The following is a 24,322-nucleotide window of genomic DNA, read 5'->3' as shown; positions in this document are numbered from 1 at the left end:
CAAATCTCAAAGTACTAAATGAATAAGTATAAAAATCATTAGAACTGGCATGTAGTACTTATACACTTACATGCAACTGGAGGCTGCAGCAAGCCACCCGCTTCAGGGTGTTGCTCGGTAGGTGTCGCCTGAGGTTATTAAGAGGTGTTAAAGGGACATCACATGAAAACACTGCGTAACACACGTTGGTTGTTCCCTGTCCCCTGATGTCGCTGGCTCCCCTCTTTTCTTTGTACAGTGCCCGCTCAATCTGGTGTAGTTAATGGCAGCCACCTTGCCTATAAAACCCAAATGCCCTGTTATCAGCTCTGCCATACCAATTTCACGAGGATGTAGCTTCTCAGACCAGAATACTAACTGTGTAAAAACTGTGATGAATTATAGTCCGTTTCTGATTGTAATGATCTGAGCCAAAAGAAACCACAGATGATGCAGGGTGACTCGGGCCTTACAATTTTGTGCATAACGTGATCTGGATGTGTAAGCCAGGAATATCTTTGAATTTAACATGTTTTTCCCCCCTCTTTTCACAAAACAAAATTCTTTTAATTAAAAACATTTTTTAAAAGTTCAGTATGTTTAATTGTTAGCACCTGCTATGTGTTAGCAACAGATGTTTCTCACTTACCTAGGGGAACTGTTGTAATTATTCTGTAAGCATACTGGAATGGCATTTACCAAGATGGCTGAGAAAGTTTCCTTTGTAACTTTGTAGCATATTTGGTTGGTTATTCTTTTTAAAAATCCCTCCCCCTATTGCTTTCTGTTCCCACGAATCCTGACCCAGCTCACCAAAAGCACAAATGCCCTTTGTGGCTAAGAAAACATTTCTAAACCTGGCATTGGCAATGTATATATTAGTCTCATGGGGCTATTATTGAAATTAAATCTCATATGCGCAAATGCATTTTAAGACTCACCTGTAAGTATCTTAAGAGCTAACTCAGACATTGTGCAGTGTGGAAGCCCTAAATCTTCATCATTAATGCACAACTTCATTGTGGAATGATGGCATCCCCATCCCAGCTTTACTTCAAGGAGGCTGGAGTGAAAATTCCCAGCTCTTAGAAGAAGCAGGTGCCCCGAATTCTTCACTTATGATACTAATCACACAATTACCTACAGGCAAGTGCTAAATATGAAACTGGCTTCAGCCAAATAATGGCCCAATGGCAAACAATGAATAAGGAGAGATAGCTCTATTCATAACCACTGTTTCAACTGAGCTCGGTAGTAATCAAAGCAATCTGAGGGTGACTCATTAATTAATTGATGTTCTTTTTTATTATGTGCTATTGAGTTAATGAGTAATTAGGGTGAGATAATTCTCTGAACACATCGATTACTTGAGATATTTTCTGAGGCTTTCACACCAATGACATGCTACATTGTTAGAAGATGTTCATATTTGTGTGCTCATTATGGGTAAGTTTGAGATGAGTGACAACACTAAAAAAGACATAGTTAAAAGGACTGGATACATGAGATCTGTCTCCATGTGTCCACAGGCAACCGAGTACACAGAGCCAGGCCTGACATACAGGAAGCACTCAGTAAAGTCCATCCGAAATAGTGACTGTCTCAATTCTTCATTTCTTATTACTCTGAATTAAAATCACATTAAAAAACAAAAACGTGTATGATGGCATTTTTAAGAAGTGGTGATCAAAAGGCTTTTGCTTAAATTGTCTTCTGTGTTAATGGCCTATTACAATAAACATGCAGATTGTTTTTGCAACTCACTGAAGTGAACACTAAACATGTTTGGCCTACATCATTTCTGTGAAATAGTTTAAGTGACGATTCAAAGAGCAGTCTGCCTAATGTGGTAGTTAGAACAAAACTGTTTGTGGATGGTGGCTTTACCGGGGTTTCCGTTGTCGCCTCCCCCTGTTTCAACTAAGGCACCACGTGTCTTTCTTGAAAACACAGAATTTAGTTGATGTTTTTGTTTTAATTCATTTTCTAGAAAATTTGAAATTTAGTCTGCTGAGAGCAACATAGTTGTTTTCAGCAAAATCACTTAAATGTATGTAAATGCACACAAAAACATCATAGCCAGAAATTGCTACTTTCATTTTTGACAATTTTATTTTTTCCCACAAAAGTAAAATAGCGGAGAACCTCCTGCTTCAGGGGTCTTCGATATTCTCATTGGAAGGAGGAGCTGAGGTAACTTCCTTGTGCTTGTTGGGATTCACATTTAGAAAGGAAGTTTTTCATTTTCACATGGACAATGCATGCTTTTTTCAGACCATCCTTGTCTTTGCCAGTTGAGTGCAATCAATCAAACACTGGAGTGCCCTTTTTACTGAAAACATGAACCCATGTACTTAGGAAAATGAATGAAAGTGGAATTACAAACGCAGGTTCTGCTCTGGGCGCTGGTGGGAGGGTAGTGGCCTGAGCCCTCATCCTGTGCAGTCTGCAGAGATGCCTACTGAGAAGAGAGCTTTCTCAGCTTGTGAACTTTTGGAACTCTGTCCAGGTGTCCTACTGGAGCATCAGATACCACGACATAAGGGCTACACAACAACTCCCATGGGAGTCCTTAGCATTTCTGAGGAGTGGACAGGGGTTGGGGGCTGGGAGTAGGGAGGGGGTGAGGTGGATAGAAAGGAGGTGGGGGAGGGAATGGGATGAGAGGAGGGAGGGGAAACTGGTTGGAATGTAAAACAAATAAAAAAGTTTTAATAATAATAATAAAGAGACTGACAAAAAAAGTCGAGCTTTGTGTTCTCAGGATAACTAGCTTGATGCTTCTTGTCAAAACTACTACTACTTGTCACCGTTAACTGGAAAACAGCTTAAAGCTGGAAATCTACCCCTGTCTTGGTCCACAATTTCATGGAGATGAAAGGTAATCTAAAGAGATCAAGGCCTTAATCTTTAGTCCAGCTGAGCAACTTCCCCAAGGATTAGGTAAAAGCTACGCAGACTCTGGTTTGGGGAAGGCAAGGATGGTTGAAAAGCTTTCAGAAATCAAGAGAAGTTTGATCCCAGTTGACACATATTTTGACCTGCTATAGATATTGTGAAGACCCACTTTAATGTGAAAAACTGAGGATCATTTGCAAACCATATGGACAAACTTCATGAAAACTTTAAAGGACTGTCAATAGGAGCCAGCAAGGCTGTGAGGAAAACGTCTTGCTGAGTGTCCGCTTCCCTTGCTGAGTGTCCCCTTCCCTTGCTGAGTGTCCCCTTCCCTTGCTGAGTGTCCCCTTCCCTTGCTGAGTGTCCCCTTCCCTTGCTGAGTGCCCGCTTCCCTTGTTGAGTGTCCGCTGCCCTTGCTGAGTGTCCGATGCCCTTGCTGAGTGTCCGCTGCCCTTGCTGAGTGTCCGCTGCCCTTGCTGAGTGTCCGATGCCCTTGCTGAGTGTCCGCTGCCCTTGCTGAGTGTCCGCTGCCCTTGCTGAGTGTCCCCTTCCCTTGCTGAGTGTCCGCTGCCCTTGCTGAGTGTCCGCTGCCCTTGCTGAGTGTCCGCTGCCCTTGCTGAGTGTCCCCTTCCCTTGCTGAGTGTCCACTGCCCTTGCTGAGTGCCCGCTTCCCTTGCTGAGTGTCCCCTTCCCTTGCTGAGTGCCCGCTGCCCTTGCTGAGTGTCCGCTGCCCTTGCTGAGTGTCCCCTTCCCTTGCTGTCTGTCTCCTGCTTTTGCTGTGTTCGTCTTTCCCAATTTTGATTTGTATGTTATAAGCTAAGCTTGTCTTATCTCCTCACAGAATAAATTTTTGGGGCTGAGAGAGAAATAAGAACCACCTTGTGGATTCCAAATGGATACTTTTACAATTCTTCATCTTACCTCAAATTTGGAGCAAGTGGGACTTGCACACTCTTAACAATGAAGCATTTGGAGAATATGCCTCTCATTGACTTTTTACAGAACCATTTTTTTCATGAGGCAATATTCAGATCCGCTTGCATTTCCCTAATAAACCTATGTTTCATAATGATTCAAAGACACACCAGCATTGTTTCCAGCTTAATGTTTTGGCCCCAGACCAAGAATGTAGGTAGAACATTTCATTGCCATCTGTAATGCAGAAACTGGCAGGGAAAATATGTAATACAAATAACAGTGGGAGACATTTCCTGTACAAGTAGTGAAGAACAAAATAAGAAAGCCCACGGTGTGGAGTTTGCTTGAGAACAGGTTCCCAGTGCCTGTATGGAGTGGATTTGTGGGAAATCGGTTTCATCAAAGAATGCAAAACCAAAATAACAAAGTGTGAGCAGAGGAAGGAACCATATTCTTGGTTTTATTTCCTTAATTGCAATTTAAGTAATCATTTCCCACATTTTCTGTTTCTAGAACATTCTTCTTCATCAGCTATCATTTAAATAAGGGGAAAACACTTCACCATAAAAAAAAAAAATGAAATGTTAGATTTAAGCCCGTGTTACATAATCTGAGTAGGAAGATTAAAGAACATGGGGGCTGAGGAAGCGATACATGCCAAATTCAAAGTGTCCTGAACATGTAAATGGCAGGTGAAATACATAATCACTAAACAGTTCTCAACTTTTTATGAACCCTTTGTTTCTCCTCTATAAGATTCTGTACCTGTAATGACATTGCTGTGAGCAGACCACTATCTGAATCAAATGCCATCATAGTCTCAATGGTATCATCCTAAATTCTCTGGATTCACACTCAAGTCCATTCAGTGACATCAATTCATTAACTATAAAGACATTAATCCCATCTCCTAGAGAGAAGCCTGGACAACATTTATATAAGAAATTTAAAATTTGGAAAATTATGTCATAATTGTGGTAATGCCTTTTCATCTATAGTAACCCTTTGGAAAAATGTTTACATGCTACCCAAAGGCACTAGGTTACATAGGGTGTGTGACTAAAAAAAGGAAAGTAGAATCAATCTGTAGTGAAGGTAAGGAACACAATAAAGGATGTTAAAAGGACATCACTAAGCATTAAAGTGATTCTAAAAATGGCACTTTGCATGTTGGTATAAAATGAAAGTGCTTTAAGATGAAATCTTTATCATTTTTTTAAAGCTGATCCTTAGTCCCCTGAAAATAGGGGGTTCTCATGAGAACATGAATACACCAAACTGTAGTTGCCATAAGAAGTGGATGTCACTAACTGCTCTGCGTGTGTTTATTTTTGTATTTCTAATGTTGATAGTCTTGCTTTATCTGTGTGTCATCAGTGAGGTTTTCTCTTCAATTCTTACTAGAAAGGTATAGCTCATTGAAAATAGCTGGTAGACACAGAAAGCATAAATATCCAGTAAGTTTAAACACTGATTGTACTAAATGCAACAATACAAAGAAGCAGACGAAACACAAATGGTAACACAATAAAACTGTATTACATTTGTGCTTCAGATATTACAATACATTATATACAATAGTCCAAAATAAACATCTCATGCCAAGTGACACAAAAACGAATAGCAAGCAAAAAAACCCAGCAATATATACATGACTTTTCTTCCTTTAATAATGAACATTCAACTCTTGAACTGGGGCAATTTCACTACATAGAGATGCAGTCCACCTTTGATTCCGTATGGCCATCCTGCTGTCCTACCACTACCCTATTTCGTGGGTTCCTGGGTCAATTCTTATATACATGTGAGCAAAAAAGATAAAAGAATGTAGTGCTTTGTGTTGTTAGGGGTGATGTCGATGGATCAGCGGACCTGGGGTGCATAACCTTCTTTCATTAGGCCTTCTTCGTAGTCTGTCTGGCAGAGGATCATGTTATTCTTTAAGAAAAATTTGTCTCCCACACAAAATCTGAAAGTATAAAAACATAAAGTGTGTTAAGACTACTAAAATCCAAAAGACTGTCTTAGGAAGTTACTTTCATTTGTAAAAGTTAAAATGGTTTTATTTCAGTTATTAGCACTTGCATACAGCTTTTAAACTTCACCTTCCTATATAAACATCATAAGAACAGCAAGGTAAACATTTTGGACACCAATGGTGATAGTCCTTATTTCTTCCCCTTTCTCTTTTTCTTTTCCTTACTACATTGGCAAGAAGAAAATATTAGATACATATACACCCTCATTTAGTAAATTAAATATGATATAAGTTTTTACTGTTATGATTATGAATGATTTTATACTGGTCCTTTGTTCAATTAATCAAACCATAAAAGGCACTACAGTGAACCAAAGAATTAGGAAATTAAAGTTTTCTCTTCCAGGCTCTCTTTAACTCTATTATTAAATGTGACTAAATCTTAGTAATTTGGAAGTGCCTACTGTCCAGTGAAAGGTGCCCGAGTATACTGAGGCTGAGCTATTTTCCTCCATGGCAAATTCCCCAGCTGCAAAATAGTAGATGTCACTTACTAGAATGCTTCCCATTAAGACAGAGTAACCTGGGTGAACTTCCTAATATTGATGTGATAAATAAAACCAGCTCCCAGCAGCTAATTATGCATTTTAGTTTATGAAGCATTATTTAAAGTGCAAGATTGTAATGTTTTAATAAGTGTTCTTTTTATATAGTTTCCCAGTGGGTGATACTACAGACACAATTCAGGTAAAAAGTAAATGTTTATGCTATTTCCAGTACATTTAGCAATAAAGTAACTCTGGGGAGATCTGTATATATATATATATATATATATATATATATATATATATATATATACATAAAATTGTAACAATTTAATGATCAAACAGCAGTGTTTGGTAGAGTTGACTGAGAACAACTCTGTAATTATACAGGTCGACCTCTGTGACCTTTGGTGGTGGTCATTCTTTATCGGATAGTCAATTCAGAATGATGCTCAGGCAGAAATCTTAGTGGATGGATTAAATGGTGAAGTGAAAGCCACCCTCTAATGTCTGTAAAGTTAAAGGTTTAAATGAGGGGCACTTGGACTGATTTACATTTGCAAAGATTGGAATTCTAGACAAACAGTGAATCTATTTATTTTCCACCCAGGCAGCTTTGGAAATTTATCCTTATACTAGCTAAGTAGATAGAGGGGAAAATAGTGTAATAAAAAAAGTAGATTGAAAAGAATTAGCTCTCCTCTTAAAGGAAAATTGGTCTGTTTATTTGTGGAATTTACTTTTTCCCCAGGATTACTGCCTACTGCTGATGTTGGTTTAAAGCAGAGACTGAGCTCTGGTCTTGAAATCCTGGATTTGTTTGCCACTGCATCTGCTGGACAAGATGCACATTTAAGTTTGGGAGTTTGAGTATATTTTTCTTTTTTGCTAGCTTTAGCCTGTATGCTTTAAATATAGAATTTAAATAGTGATGTTTAATAAATCAGTTTATGTAGCTATCATAACTATGAAGACATATTGGATAAATGGAAATATTCTTTATTTGGACAAGCCTTAGGAGCCCAAATTTGACTTTTATCTTTTATGAAAAATTATGTGAAACAGCAATAAAGACATATTTAATGAGTGTTCAAGACAATCCATTTATATTACTGTTGAAATTAATTTCAGCTCCTTAATAATATAATATAATATCATATCTGAATAAATACATTCAATAAAGCACTCCTGTCTTCTTGCTGTTATTGAGTTGGTTTTCCTACAATGCAACTTATCTGAAGATATTTTTCAATGTTCATTGTCTTTAACTTTGTTTATTATCAAGAGCTTAAATTCTATTAGTCATCATATACAGAGATGGGATTCTGTCACCCATCCTGTCCTGTGGTATCCTGTCATTCTTAGCTCAGAGTCCTTTAAGACAGGATATTTTATTTTGTAGGTAAGTAAGATCAGGTTGTTACAGAGAGTTTTCACCTGGAAGCAGCAGTCCTGGGGACCTGGCTTCATGTTCTGCTTCTGCCGTGTACCTGATGCAGGCATGGGTGCATGCCACTCTTTCCCTACTTAAGTTCTCTGTAGGAGAGATAAGGACATAGTATCCAACTAGAGGGAGTCACTACGGAAAGCACAGGGAAGGCAGCAAAGCAAATGCAATGGATACAGTCCAGATTCCCACCTTCTCCAGGTGACAAAGATGAAGCTGCACCTTTTGATCAAGTAACGTGATCAAACTTGTTTCTCACATCCAACCCAGTCAGCCAGTATACCAGAGCTCCTACCAGAATGCCAAAGGCCTGCCTGGGTTTGTACAGCGTGAGGAAATGTGGTGGAGAACTGAAGACAAGCCAATTATTTGTCGCTCTCTGGCCTGTTCTTTCACCCAAGTCTCACAATGTGAAGAGTGAATATAAGTTTGTTTGCTTATTAGTTTTTGTTTTCTTGAAATAGTCTCACTCTGTTGCTTAGGCTAGCCTGCAGTTCACTTTGAAGCCCACACTGGCTTCAAACTTACGGCAATCATCATGCCTCAGCCTCCTGAATGCTGCTATTACAGGGACAAATTGCCACACCCAGACCCACAGTCTTTGCATTATTGTATTCTCTTCTGAATTTTTTTAAACCTAACTACCATTTGATGAGATGTATATCACACATCCCATTGACTAGTGTAGAGAGAGACAGAGAGAAATGGATGAAATATCTAAAAGCTAGAGAAAATACATCAAAATAGTTAAATATTCCTTTCTGAAAGGTTTCATAATTAACATCTTAAAACTGGGTAAAGTATATTTTATGTACATTTCAATCTATATGTAAAAGTAAAGATGATATAGAACATGGGTTAAAAGTATCACAGTCACGACTAACCTACAAAACAGTGTAAACGGTGTTGGCAGCTGTGGTTAGGAGCAGACCATGGCTGTTGAGTTGAGATCATCATTGTCCCTAAAAATGTCCCACATAGGGGCTGGGGAGGTGGTAAAGTGATTGCCACACAAGGGTAAAGAGTTCAATCCCCAGCACACAGATAAACGGCCTGGCATGCCAGTGTTTGTTTATAACCCTAGAACTGGGGAGGCTGAGACAGGAAGATCCCCGGAGCTTGCTGATCAGTTGTTCTAACTGAACTGAAGAGCTTGAGGTCCAGTGAGAGACTGTCTAAAACAATAAAGTGGAGAGAATACCACTACAGAAGACGCCTACTGTCAGCCTCTGGCCTCTACATACACACTCATCTGTGCACACTTCATGCTCACCCACCATACACAAGTGTTTGGGAGCACATGTGCACACATGTATGCACCCACACTCAACATGTACATAGACTCAAATACGTAGACATGAGGAAATGTGATAAGTAACAATGCAGGAGTTAAATGTGCAACAAAATAAGCAGTAACTCTAATTTTATAAGGAAAGCTAATTTCTAACACCATATAGCCTGCTTCTTTTGAGATTTTACATTTGTAGAGAAAATCTTTTGAACATGGTGTTGGCTAAAGAATGCTCTAAGTGTATTAACAGGCCAGGCTAAACCTTGGGAAATCTTACTCATCATCTTATTATCTTATTATAATGCAGTCTTAAATGCTTGTAGGGTATGGTCAACCCTATTAGCTTTATCCTCATTCAAAAATTACTAAAGAAGAAAAAAGGATGCCAATTAGGTTATTAACTAATCTAAAATTCAAATGTTGAAATTAAGAATGCAATTAATTTCCAGCTGAGGATGAGTCTAGCTGACTTCATACAGTTTTTGAGTCCCGAGAAGCATAAGAATGAAGTATAATTAATAAACTTCTGTTCTAAAATAGGGAGCATAGAGCAGTTTCCCCTTTTATATTTTTTTATTGATTCTTTGAAAATTCAATAGAATATATTTTAAACATTTTCACCCCTCTTGGTGTCCCCTTACCTCCCTCTCAAACCTCCCGCCTCTTCCAGATACAGCAGGTTGTCAAAGCCTGTTCTAAGATGCCTCCATTTGTAATATGAATTTGAAGAAGTGAGAATGTTAACTTAGTTGTCTTATTTCCCTGAGGTTAATGGCATCCAATTATGACTAATTTCTGTCTTTATAACGTTTAAAAGGAAGAGGAAATCTGGTCTGTATTCCCAACATATCTGCTTTCTCACTCCGCATTCATAGTCACTAAAGGATGGAGTGCTCCATGCTGCAGTACTCAGCAAGAGGCATCTGCCAATCCCTACACTCATGAACAAATTCCCTGTCTTTTCTCCATTGACAGCCCAATTATCATTGCATATCTCACTCCTTAACAATCCTTTAAGCACCAAGGAGCGTTGTCCATATCATGAATCCTGCTATAAATTATTCAAAGTCAACTTTACCTTAGCCCTGCAGGATCTATTTATACTTACATATTCTTAGTCAGAAAACACAATACTCTTCTGAAATTGGTCCACTCCCGAGAGTAAAACCCTAACTTGCTTGGCTAAAGTCTTGAGATGACCATTTACTATCTCGGGCAGAGTACTTAAACTTTTTGCACGTCTTCTGTGTCTGTATAACATTACTTGTGTGTATGTTTTTAGAGCTGATCATTTGTTGATGGATAACCAACAAACTGATGATGTGCTCTTCCCAGTGGAAGGCTGTGTTTCTTGCGCTCATCATTCCTTGTTCCATATAGTTATTGGCATCTGATTGAGGTCTCCTGTACTTTCCCAACTCTATGTTAGCACAGCAATTGTTCAGCTCATGTTTACATAGATATAAACATGTATGTGTAATTATGTGCAACTTTTTCAGTCTGTAATTATATATAATACATATAATATATGATATTAATATATGTATTTAATTATATGTGTATCAACAATTAATGAAAAGAGGACATGGATTTGAAAAAAGCAAAGAGGAATATATGGAAGGGTTTAGAGGAAGGAAAAGGAAGGGGAGAATGATGTAATTAAAATCTCAGAAATATAAAAGAAATAATAGAAAAATTTTTCTGCACTCAAACTTTTTGCCTACCTTAGAGACTAAAAGCATCAGCTATATAATGATCATTTTGGGTTTTAAATGAGATTGTAATGCTAAAATATATATATTTAGAAATCAATGAAACAAAGTATAAATCTTAAAAACTACAAATTCAAATTGTATTTACCATTTCAATTTAGCATATTCCAAAATCTCTTTCTCTTTCTCTTTCTGTGTATGTGTGTGTGTATGTATGTGTCTGTGTGGATGTGTTTACGTGTGTGAATGTGTGTGTGTATGTGTGTGTGTTTATGAGTGTGTGTATGTGTGTGTGTGCATGTGTGTGTGCATGTATGTGTATGTATGTGTGTGCATATGCATATGTGTGTGTATATATGTGTGGATGTGTGTGTACATATGTGTATGTATGTATGTGTCTGTGTGTGTATATGTGTGTATGTGTGTGTGTGTGTATATGTGTGCATGTATGTATGTGTGTGTGTGGATGTGTGTGTGTGGATGTGTTTATGTGTGTGAATGTGTGTGTGTATGTGTGTGTTTATGAGTGTGTGTATGTGTGTGCATGTGTGTGTATGTATGTGTGTGCATATGCATATGTGTGTGTATATATGTGTGGATGTGTGTGTACATATGTGTATGTATTTATGTGTCTGTGTGTGTATGTGTTTATGTATGTGAATGTGTGTGTGTGGATGTGTGTGCGTGTTTATGAGTGTGTGGATGTATGTGTGTGCATGTGTGTGTGGTGCTCACGTATGTGCACATGCATGTTAGTGTGGAAGGCAGTGATGAACTTCCAGTGTCATTTTCCCAGAGCTATCAACAATCTTTTTGAGACAGCGTCCCTCACTGAGACACGAGACTCACTGATTTGGCTAGGCTAGCTGTCCAGGGAGCCCAAAGAGTCTGCCTGTGTCCACCTTCCCATCTCTTGGATTATAGGGATTTGTCACCATACTGGTTTTGTTGTTTTGTTATGTGATGTGGCTTTTTGAGCTGGAATGCAGGGCCTCATGCCCACCTATCAAGAATTTTACCAACTGAGTCCTGTCCCCAGCCCAACCAGGACCCTGGGGACTTCTTTCTGAAAACTAGACATGTCAGCCCTCAGGTACTTCCCTGAACTTGAAATAATGGATGTCTCTTCCCCCAGCATAGACCCAAGTCTGATTAAGCTCTTCTGTGAGACTCTGATATCTTGTCTCCCCCAGAGTGTTGAACACATTGAGTTTCTTAAAGAAACTAGATTTTATTCACCTCAGCTTCTGCAGGGTCTAGCATTGTTTCAGCCCTTAAAATAGAAAAGTAAATGTTGAGCCAGAGAATCGGCTCCAAGGGTCAATGCATTTGCTGCCAAGCCCGATAACCTGAGTTTGAGTCTCAAAATCCAGAGTGGAAGAAGGGAGAGAAATAACTCCCACAGGTTATTCTCTGACCTCTGAACATGCACCGTGGTACACACATGCACACATACCAGAAAACTAGTATGTGTAAAATGCTTTTAAATTAAATACCACAAAGAAAAGAAAAAGAAATAACATGCAGATATTTTCCCTTTTGTTCCAAGGTCATTATGTTGTGGAATAATCTTTTAATTTTAATTCACATTGTGAATATATGTCACTCTGATTGGTTTAATAAAAAGCTGAATGGCCAATAGCTAGTCAGAACTTTGGGGGCAGAAAGAATGCTGGGAAGAAGAAGGGTAGTCACGAGGAGATGCCAGGGATGCAGAGCAAGCAGCATGGGCTTTACAAAGTAAAGGTAACTGAGCCATGTAAAAGAATGTAGATTAAAAGATATGGGTTAACTTAAGTTATAAGAACTAGTTACAAACAAGTCTAGGCCATCAGCCAAGCTTTTGTAATTCATAAGAAGTCTCTGCGTCATGATTTGGGTGCTGGCTGGCAGGACAGAGAAAGATTAGCTGCATCATTATTTAGTTTTATGTGGATGAACTCTTCAGCTTTTAAGAAATTAACCTATTGTAGAGATTTTTTTCAGTTCCAAATAAAAATTAAATTATCATAAAATAAGCTCCAGAATAATTTCCCTGCCCAGTTTCCTTCCTTTTTAAAGGGATGTATTTCTATAGTTAAAATACAAGATCTATATTTTTAACCACGGTTTGCTGTAAAAGGCATAAACCTGCACATGCTATTATTACTGCCTTGTGTCTCTCTGTATGGTGTATGCATGTGCATACTCATGTATGTGCATGTGTTCATGTGCGTACACATCACTTTGTGTGTGTGTGTGTGTGTGTGTGTGTGTGTGTGTGTGTGTGTGTGTGTGAGGGTGTTCATGTACTGATGCACAAATATGTATAGAGGCCAGAGGAAGACACTGGGCATCCTCTGGTACTCTTCTCATTATTTATTATTGTTATTATCAAGAAATCCTTGGCATGTTTTTTCATTTCATGAAACAAGAATTGGGAGTCTCTCTCTCTCTTTCTTTAGGGGGGTTGAGATGCAAGTACTTCACCATGTGTAGAGGTCAGAGTACTATTTAAGGGAGTTAGTTTTTCTACACTGTGGATTTCAAGACTCACACTCAGATTCCCAAGCTTGTTGGCAAGTATTTTTGTTTACTCATCCCTCTTGCCGGACCTTCTTTACTTTTAAGATAGCTCCCACTGAATGCGGAGTTCACATATTCAGCTAAATGGGCAAGTGTGCAAGTGAGCTGCCTATTCCTGCATCACCACCCAAGTTGAGGTTTCAGGTGTGCAACCACTTGCCTGGATTTTTATATAGGTGCTGTAGATCCAGCTCCGGCCTTCTTGCTATTGTGGTAAGCACTTTACTTGATGAGAATTTTCCCCAGCTCCTTTTAATAATGTTTTTAAAATATTTGGAAATACTTTGGATCTTCATATTTTAGACATAAAAGTGAAGATAAAATGGGTCATGTAGCACAGGCCTGTCATGCCTGCTACTCGGGGCCTGAAGCAGAAGGATCCCAAGTTCAAGACCTGCATAGGTTATAGATTGATTTCATAGCAAAACTGGAAAACTTAGTGTTCCCTCTCTCCAAAGAAAAAATAAAAGAGGGCTATGGGTGCAGTTCAGTGGTGGAGTGCCTGTCAAGAAGGTATGAAGCTCTGGGTTCAATCACCAGGACTATAAAGATAAATAAATCCATACAATAAACACACGCTTAAAAACAAAATTAAGGTGTATATTAAATAAAATCCATAAACTTCTATAATTCTGTAATTTGAAATGTTAGCAAAGTTTTCTTAAGGAGACATGTCCAAATGGCCAAATGACCTCTTTCCCTCCTGTTTCTCTGGGGAAAAAAGAGTGCTGGACAAGACTGTGCACAGGTTTTGTCAGGCGTGGCCACATTGAATGTGCCTCCACAGCAAGGTTCAGGGGAAGAGGAGCATCTCCTCTCTTGAAACTCTTCTGTATTCGGGGTGACCACATCTGTGTGCTCTGCTGGACTGATGAAGATGAGCTGACTTCCTGCATTGAGGAAGTTTGTCTTGTAAGGACCACAGTGACAAGACAATCACCAAGTGCTAATTGTGCATAACCAGTGCTCAAGATATGCAGCCTCTTTACGGCAGGTAATAAATGAAGTGGACACAGAAATGTATTAGGTGCTTTTGTAATGAGGTTGGAATAGTGTTTTGCAGCCATAAGAATGCAAGCAGTTTTTAGAGTCAAAATTTAGGAGCGTTTGTCTTACTTGACTGAATTCTACTGAGCAGACTGACTTAATTGTGAATGTAACTTTTTATTTCCATGATGAAATAAAACTGATCTATGATTTATAAATAGCATTAACTACCTCCAATTACTTTGTATCACAATAGGATTTAGGCTGAGTTTAGCACTTGAATGATGCTTTCATTTTCAGTGCAGAATGTAGATAAAATATGGAAGCCTGCCCTGGTAGGCAAATGGACACAGGGCATAAACAGTTCTTCAGGGGAGGAAAATCTGAAGGCTACAAGTCAGCAAATAAACACCAATTAAAAATTATAAACAGGTAGCAGCTTTCATCTCTGAAGGTGACAAGAATTTCTTTCTAAATAATAAGCCCCAGTGTTAGGGTGAATGTGTGAGATCATGAGTAAATTTGCTGTGGGAACAATGGGTATAGCTTTTATAAAGATCATTTGGTCAATATTTATCCTAAGCTTTAAAACTGTTGCATTCTTTGAACAACCAATTACACTCCTGTGAACATATCCTGACACAGATTTGAATATTTGTCTGCTTAAAGAGTCAGTATTTATTGATGATGCAAAATGTACTATAGAAATAACCAAAGCATCAGACCTCACCATGTGGACTTAATACTTGATGACAAAAATGAATGCAAAATAGCTTAAAATATCTTAAAAGAAATTTTAACAGCAAGTAAGAAGATAAATAAATAACAGAGATTAAAAGAAAGGGTTCAAGGGCCATACATTAAGATCCTTCCCTGTTAAATTGTGTAACATGGTATTTTATTAATTCATTCTGTGCATTGGCATCATATTCAGTACACCCATCTCTTGAACTCCTCCCAGACACACCCAACCTCTCAACTTACTCCCAACTTTGTGACTTATTTCTTTTACCACCGCTACTGTTGCTCCTACTAATATTTGTAGACAAGAGTCTCACCACACTGCAGGCTTGCAACTAACTGGATCTTCCTGCCTCCACTTCCTGGGTGCTGGGATTACAGGTAGTGACCACCATGTGAGGGATTCCTATTACTATCTTTTTAATCTGATTACATATCAGTATGACACATAGAAGTTATGCATAATTTGTCACATACACATAGGATAAAAACCATGAGTGGCTATGTACTAAAATACCATTTTCTTCTAGAATAGTGAAGGCCAGATTTTTTTTTCTCATTTTAAAATTTTCTTCTAAAAATACATAATCTTTTCTAAGTAGAACAATTGTACAAGATGCTTTCTTTTTTTTTTTTTTTTTTTTTTTTTTTGGTTTTTTGAGACAGGGTTTCTCTGCGTAGCTTTGCGCCTTTCCTGGAGCTCACTTGGTAGCCCAGGCTGGCCTCGAACTCACAGAGATCCGCTTTCTTAAGGATAGTGGTCATTACTCCTGCTGTCACTGAATCAACTTGTCAAATGAACAGAGGTATTTTGCCATTATGGCTAGCACACTTTTAAAATGTGTACACATACATGTTCATGTGCATATAAGTGTGTCTGGATGGATGCGTGGATATTTGTGTTTGTATACATCCATATTTTTATAAAAGATAACATGTGAATTTGTTTGTTTATTGCTGGCTAAGTGTCACTATCAACTGATGTAATTATTAATATAAAACATTTGTTGAGAAGAATCAAGACACAAGATGGCTCCTAAGTTATTGACTAGGCAATATAATAAGATAAAGTAGGCAATATTCTAATCATCTAAATTTGGCAAGAGACTCTATTGGGGTATAGGCTGTATAGAAATAACAAGACACTGGGGTATAATTTGGGCAGGACAAATTATAAATATAGAAGAAATGATTTTTGAAAATGCATTCAATACTCTATTTTATTGACACAAAACTGTAGCAATTTAGAGAGATTAAATAACATATTGAAAATCACAAAGCTAATAATTTAGCTAATATGTGTTGGGACCAGAAATTGAATCTGTTTTCACCACAAACATCATATCCTACTATTTCATAGGGCCTCATGAAGAGACTTTGAATCAAACAGGACTTTTCAGAGAAAGTTACATAAATTGAAAATGCAAAGCAATATTTATTGATGACACACTATGTGGACATTTTCTCACAGATTCTATACTGTGTAGCACCAGCTGTCTTAAAACTTGCTACATAGATAGATTCATCTTGAACTCTCAGAGATCTGCCTTCCTCTACCTCTGACATCTGAGATTAACTGTGTGCACCAGCATGCCTTGCCATGATAGGTATATTTATAGTATTCTATACTCTGTGTTACCTATGGAAAACAGGTTGTGGCCATAGGATAGTTTCCATGGGGGTTATAATTTTTGATAAACAAAAGTGAAGGATTTATTATACTTTTAGTTTGAAAGAGTTTTGGAACTGATTAATAAAGTGTTACAAATAAGGAAACTGGATCCAGAGAAATGATGTAGTTAGCTTAAGTCTGCACAGCCAGTTTGTAGCACAGCTCAGACTTCGACTTAGGTTTCTAGACTTCTGGGCAGTATTCTTCCCTTTGATGTCTTCCCAATGCTGGTAATTGTTTAATTATTAGCTTCGTTTGGTTTCCTCCTCAAAAGATTAGAGGTAACTAAGAGTATAGAGAGACCACACTTCGAATTCCAGAGAAGTCAAGAGATGGGGAGGCAAGAAAGACAGACAAGATGCAAACAAACTTTCTGTTACCAATTCTTTGCCTCTAAAAGAATCACACAACAGAAAAAAAAGGTAGAGGTGTGTGTGCGTTCGTGTGTGTGTGTGTGTGTGTGTGTGTGTGTGTGCGTGCGCATGTGTATGTGTGTGCGCGTGTGCGCACGTGCGTGTGTGTGCACACATGCACACCTGCTACAGCACATCCATAGAGGTCAGGGGACAGATTCTGTGCCAGTCTTCACTCTTGACTTTTTTGGATGCGGGGTACCCAGGTTAGTTGGTTCCAAAGCTCCAGGGACTCTCCCGTCTCCCCACCCCCTGCCCCCTTCTATACCCATTTTGCTGTAAGAGGATTAAAGTCACAGGAATGTCCTAAGCTGTCCATCTCAACAAGGACCCTGAACCCAGGTCCTCACACTTGTGCAGAGAATGCTTTGCTCACTGAACCATGTCATTACTCCCTTGCAAAGATATTTTAAACTACCATATTAAGAGATAATAAGACAATAACAAGAATGAATGATGGGTCTGGAAGTCAGTAGAAGTATTTCTGTGTCCAGTTGCTATCACATAATACCATCTTTTGAAGCTAGTCTAAAGACTTCTCTCTCCAGCAGTTCGTTTCTGGTGTTGAGTGCATATTTGCAGAATGTGGAGATTAATTGGTCTAACAAAGTGGACTGCGGTCATTCCCACCTATTAAATCAATACCCAGCCTAGTGAGTGGCATCATTTGGGGAGGTCAAATTAAATGTACTAAATGTACTCACCTCTGGTTGCAAAGCTGACAGGCAAAGCAGTCCAGGTGGTACACATTATCCTTGGCACGCATCACCATCTCAAAGGCAGGGATGAGCTTGCTACAGGCAGCACAGTTTCCCGTTACACCAAACAGCCTAGAACAATAAACATTTTTTTTTCAACTTAGGGAAACCTGGGTTTGCAAACTGAGAAGCTGTTAATCTATGCTTTGAAGTGATCCATGCACAATGCCTATGATGTTCATAAATGAGTTTTATCTGATATATATATATATATATATATATATATATATATATATATATTCTTCTGCAATACATCCTCCTTGACCTCTCCAGATGAAAATTTCATCTTGTTTTAAGAGTAAAGGAAAAGGCAAACACATTAGGATGCTTACATATCTACAACAAACAGCAGTCAATTGGGTAAATTCATTCAAAAAACGCTTGCTGTAGTATCAATATAAAAGCTGTATAATCAGACCTTAACATTACATAGTAGCATTTTACTAAAAAAGAACCCCATGTATCTGATGCTCTCCTCTTTGACATCTAATTACTAAAAGACTCACCAATGACATTAAAGAGCCCCTATGAACAAGCCACTTAGGATTCTAACATACAGAGGTGCGTGCACGTGCTGGTCCTATAGCACAGTTACAGCTGTGATTATGTAACTCAGGTAACACATTACAGTAAATGAGGCTATCAGCTATACACAGCCAGATCAGGAGCTGGGTTGAAATATACTATCAGAATTAGTGCAATAATCTGGGAAAATGTACACATACACACACACACACACACACACACACACACACACACACACACACATCTGATTTGCTGAAGATGCCTAGAAATAGTCATTGTAATGACTTAGAAAACAGTACCAAAAAAGTATTAACATTGTATGAGAGGAGATAGAATATTTTTTCTATCTGCTTTGGCAGTATTCAAAGCAAGTTTCTTTAAAGTTGTTAATGGTGGTGAGAAGCTATTACAAATAATATTTTGTGCACAGTGGTTAAGGTCTTTTTAAAACTAGGGAATGAGCTCAGAGAAAAACCAGCCCATCTGCCAGCTTTCTTTTTTCTCCAGCATCAGGCTGATGGGAGAAAAATATAATGGTTCTCATGGGAAAGATGAAATTAAAAGCAGTTCAAAACTAATGAATTCAAAGGTGCTATGGAGAAAGCTTGTTTTGGTTATAAAAAAGCACTTTTCCGAAAGTCTTAGCCTTTCATTTTATTGAATTTTAGGATTATGCACAAACATGCTGGAGTCTCATTTCTTTCTCTAAACTCTAAAGGTCCTTGCTTAAGGTGAGCATATTCATCTTTCAATTTATAACCATTTTCTATTATGGAACTAATGGTGACACTTGGAAGGCTTGTCACAGCGATGCCCGAGAGTCTGACAAAACGTGGCACAGATTCCCATGCTCCTGTTTTTGTTGGGTTGTTTCTTCAAAAGCATGAGCCTTTTGAGGATGAAACAGCAAGCACTTCCTAAATGATGCCCTGGTATTTCTTGGGCGCCAACTACAGAAGCTAACAGGCTTTGCCACAAGATGCATAAATACTTATCTTCCTTAAAGATTGTTTAAAATTTCATATGCTCATCTTGCTGGATGCACACACCTATATTTCCAGCATTCTTGGGAGGTGGAGGCAGGGGGATCAGGAGTTCATGGCCAGCTTCAACTGCATAGTAACTTCAAGGCCAGCCTGGGTTATATAAGGTAAGTTAAATAATCTTTATAGTCTCAGTTTGCAATTCCTATCTTCAGAAATAGGCTTCCTTTAAAAAGGACTTAATGGAACAATGTAATGTTGTAGGTCTACTCCCAGAATCATTAAAAATGAAACCAGCACAAACCAAAGCTTTGATCTTTTCCTTTTTGCTTTTTGATTTCTCTCTTTGTGTGATGTGTTTCATTATGGGGCTCAGGCTGGTCTTGAACTCTCATTCCTTAGGCCTCAGCCTCCTGAGTACTGGGATCACAGCTGTCTACCACCATGCCTGGCTTCATCTTATTCTAGTTCCCTGTATCATGGCACGTTTACCTCTGAGTATGCTTCATGCCGTCTATTCAGACGTCACACATCACTTACTTGTGTCGTTTGTGTCTTCTGTTCAAAGGGTCCTTATTATATGCACATTGCTATGTTTTAGCATATAAACACTCACTAATATGAGATAAGGGCATTGTTAAGAATTACTCAGTTTTCCTCATACCTAATAAACACACACACACACACACACACACACACACACACACACACACACACACAATGCCATTTTGAAATTCTGGACATAGTTTCCCCCAATTTCAATTGCTCTTGCTAGCTGAGCATTTATCAGCTACCTGATTAGAATTTGTTTCCACACAAACCATTGATCATCAGCCTATTACTAGGCAAATGACAGTTAATTACCCACTACATTAACCACTGGGACCTGAGACCTGCTTCTGCTGCCATCAGTCAACATGATAAATGTGGCAAGTTCAGTAATGCATGGCCAGCCCTGAGCTGCCTGCTATACTGGGAGCAACCCTCAATCTCACTTCCAGGCCCAGGAAAATCTATGGCAATCTGCATAATTACAAGCTCTGGGTTAATAACAGACAAATGATTTGTTGCATCTAAACAAAGTCCTTGGAATGGTCCCAGTCTCTGGTGGCTCCTGTACAGTGTTCTGCCACCAGTACACTTTCCATGACAATGTGCACAAAACAGCTCTCTGGCGTTACAGCCTTCCAATTTGTTGCCCCCCAATTTATGGATTCTGCATATGTGATTTTTAATCATTAAAGGATTCTTGAAGCAATATTATCTTAATTATTCTCTGCTGTAACCAGGGAATTAGGCTTCAGATAAAATTTTCTTCTTCCGTGCACTTTCCTTGCCTCGCTGGAGGCTCCATCAGTTTCCATCTACACCTGGACTCTGAAATCCTAATGATGAATTATTGCCCCTTTTCCTAGGAGGGCGAACCTTACAAGGGAACATTTTACTGAACTGTCAGCTCACAGACTGAGTGCGGAGATGCGGAAATCTGATCTAATTTACTGCAAAACGATGCATTTGTTAGACTTTTCCCTCAGTTTCTGTCCAAGGATCAAGAGCTCATTCTGTAGCTGTGCTCATGTTCTTGGTTTCCTCAGGGGTTTGTGGGAGTGAACCCCAAGATTCTCTGCACAAGAAAATGAAGTAATATTTTTATAATTTTTTTCAGCGGATGATGGTACTGTTTGGTAACTATTAGATTTGGATTCTCGGGCAAAAATGTATCTTTACACACAGCAGTTAAACGTAAGGTATTTTTGTTAAGGTCTTCATTTGCACAATGTTCTGATGTATTTGGGAAATAATTAAGAAAAGCCTCTTAATTATAAGATCCTTCTAAACAAAAGATCAGCATCCTAGGCATTGTTTTGAACCCTCTCTGGTGTTGTTCACTCACTCGTTTAAGGGAATGACTGGAACTCATGTTTGTAATGCTTAGGCTGCATTCCCACCATCGCCATCAAAGAAGGGCTGCATGCTCTTCTAGTACATTAAAACAAATGGAGCTTTGTCTAAAAACCTGTCATTTTGACACTTAGACCCAAATAAATCACATTTCACCAGTTTGTGAATTTGTGATGGAGAAAAACAGAGACTGACTGGTTTCTTTTACACATTTTAGGAAATATTATAGACTGTTCAGGCACAGTTGGGTTAATTGGCCTCCTTATGGCCTAGGTTGCCCCGAAATATTTATATTCATAATAAGCATTATGCAATATGGCTATCACCTTGTGGATGACATACTATCAAAAGTTGACTTGCCAGACAAAAAGTAACATGCATCATGGGTACCACATCTATGCGTATCACTATTTCTAAATGTACAAAAGATACTTGTATTCCTTGTCTATTCCAATTTTTGCTTTCACTACCTAGTATTGACAATCTAAAAACAGGCAAGATAAAAACCAAACAGACAGCTTTCTTCTGGAACAGCTCGGCTTCTCTGGGCACTGGGTAACGCCTCCATATAGAACGATATTCAGGAATTCTGTGAACACTTAGTCAATACATGCATCTATGATTTGAAAGTCATCAAGGTTATTCTATATCTTTGTTACATGTTCAGCAGCTTTGGTAGCACTGCTGTAGAGTATATTCATTTCCAAAGTTCCTGGTAGGTGGGAGCTAGGGAAAATCTCAAGACATAGAATCATTGAATAGCAATAATAAAGATAGTTTACGATGGGCATTGGTCATTATATTCTGTCTTTTACTCACAGCACCAGATGTTTCTACAGACTTTTTTCAAAACCAGGTCAGTGACTCACATCACTAAAACAAATTTCCCCAAGCTATGAAAAACATAATACTTGACTCAAATTAATCTATTGTTTGGGAGAAAATACACAAATAAATATTGTTGCAATAAGCCTCAATTCTGAACAAAGAGAAAAATTTCTCCTCCAGCCAGGTACTTTGCCACACCTGAATGCAATATTAAGGATTCCTTTTAATCTTCAGGATGAGACTAGATTAATTATCATCACATGCATAGAAACCCTTTTTCTATAGAGTAACTGGAAATGAATAGAGAAAGGTTCCCCTGATTTCCACAGGTACAACATAGTAATAGACTGAAAGGATCTCCAGTTAGGACTGCAGGCTGCTGAGTGTGTCTGAGTGTGTCCTGGTGAGTGTGTGAATCCAGCAGGAATGGGGCCATTCCACAGACTGAGAAGGACAATTGCCTTTTTTGTCTCCTGTAAATATACTTTTCATCATCTTTCCAAGATCACTTCTTAAACCAAGGAAAGGGAGTGATGGGAAATGAACTCCCTGTCAGCATCCCATCCTTTTGAACTTGAAAAATCTCACTCCTGGAAAAAGCTGAAGAGAATAGAACTTACTCATCCTCCTCTTGCTGGGTCTTTACATGAGTTTAATGTTGGGAAGATGAGGACGTTGTGAGAATTTAAAATAAATAAGGCCAGCAAACACCAATCATGTAAAACTAAACAGAGGGGGACGTATGACACACTTCACATTACTTTGAGTCCTGTTCCTAATTTGCGTTTGGTTTGTTTCCAATTAACAGTATACACCGGTGCACAGAGATGGCCATGCAGTTTCCCAAACGTAAGGTAGAAGAGCTGAAATGCTGACTGCATATTAATGGCATGAGACACACATCCTGCTTGGAGGACTTGGGGGTTATTTATTGAATACATAGTGCATGGTATCCCAGAGCATTTGTATTTTAAGTAGCTTATAACTTGTCAGGTTCAGTCTTTGTTTGTAGTATTTTTTAATTAGCATACATTGATTAGGGTTTGGGAAAGTCTAGGCAGCCAGGATAGGTCACTACAGCTGGGATGACTTAGGCTTAAGGTTCAGTCTGTTTGTTTTTAGTGTCTTCAATACTGTCACTCCTCTGTGCTCAGCTCAACCCTGCATGTCCTTGAATCATGCAGAATAACACCGAAGAGCAAGGGGCTGGATGCTCATCCCAGATCACTTGGTTACAATGGCTGGACTCACAGTATCAACTCATGTCCTCTCATTCTAACAAAATTAACATGGGTAGAATAAAAACAACTAGGTTGAAAATTATTTCTAAACTTAGGAGAGAAGATCTGATTTTTCTAATTCTTGAGATTCAGTGTTAGGCATATGTTGGAAACAAAAGATAGTGTAAAGGAATGTTAAAGATTTGAAGATTCAGCTCCATGGTTGAGCAATGTATGCATCCATCAGTAGGGGGAAAACTCAAAGGGAATGTTAAAGTTAAGTTGGAAAAGAGATTGTGATGAAAGCCACTGTCAACTGTTTCTTTAGGTAGAGCGTTAGACAGAGAAAAGGAAACAAAGAAATATTTAAGGAATCCCTGGTTTACCATTAAACTCACCTGAGATTTGTAAGAATCTAATATTTCATCAGTACAAAATAGATCTCTTCATAAGAAATCCCTGATGTAAAGCACTTTAGATTCTATTCCAGCTTGGGTGGGTGATTCAGTTTCGATTGTCTTAGCCTTGAGATAGTCCAGAAAAGCAGGTTGAAACAGCAACACATTCCACACCCTGTTTGTAGAAATTTTAGTTTTGTTGTAAAGATGGTCCCTTCCCTACTTACATCCAACTAACTCTTAAACCAAGCCAGCTATCTGTTTCTTCATGTCTGTGGCGAGGCTGGTACGGCACCCAGCACTTACAGCTGTGTGCTTCCAGCAAGTACTGTTAGACTTGGTGTGTGATTACTCTTGACCTTTGTCATACACAAAAATAAAATACTTTATGAATTCTTTAAACAATATGATTGTATGTGGAGATGATGCACTGTATTAAAGAAAATCTTTTAAGAAAATTTCACCTTTAGAAGAAATTTCTTTTTGCTACCAGGAGTGCTGATATATGGAGTTCTGATTTGTGTTGGACAGTGTGCGTTTGTAGTCTGAGCTTTCCTCATAC

At 38.5% G+C, this 24,322-nt stretch overlaps 1 protein-coding gene across 12 annotated transcripts in view; it reads right to left on the bottom strand.

Annotated features, from left to right (window-relative positions):
• Nucleotides 1-4,225: 4,225 nt before the first annotated feature.
• Lmo3 (LIM domain only 3) overlaps nucleotides 4,226-24,322 on the bottom strand; it is a 62,787-nt gene continuing 42,690 nt past the window's right edge. For all 12 annotated transcript variants that reach the window (XM_028872203.2, XM_037204041.1, XM_028872199.2 and 9 more), the window contains 2 exons: nucleotides 17,851-17,976; nucleotides 4,226-5,764 (listed from right to left, as the gene is read on the bottom strand). In XM_028872203.2, coding sequence (XP_028728036.1) covers nucleotides 5,659-5,764; nucleotides 17,851-17,976 — 232 coding nt within the window. In that variant the 3' untranslated portion in view covers nucleotides 4,226-5,658. The remainder of the gene's footprint in view (nucleotides 5,765-17,850; nucleotides 17,977-24,322) is intronic.

Source organism: Peromyscus leucopus, chromosome 3 (genome assembly GCF_004664715.2).
Source record: "Peromyscus leucopus breed LL Stock chromosome 3, UCI_PerLeu_2.1, whole genome shotgun sequence".
In the NCBI taxonomy this organism is placed as follows: Eukaryota; Metazoa; Chordata; class Mammalia; order Rodentia; family Cricetidae; genus Peromyscus; species Peromyscus leucopus.
This window is presented reverse-complemented; position numbering and strand designations above follow the sequence as displayed.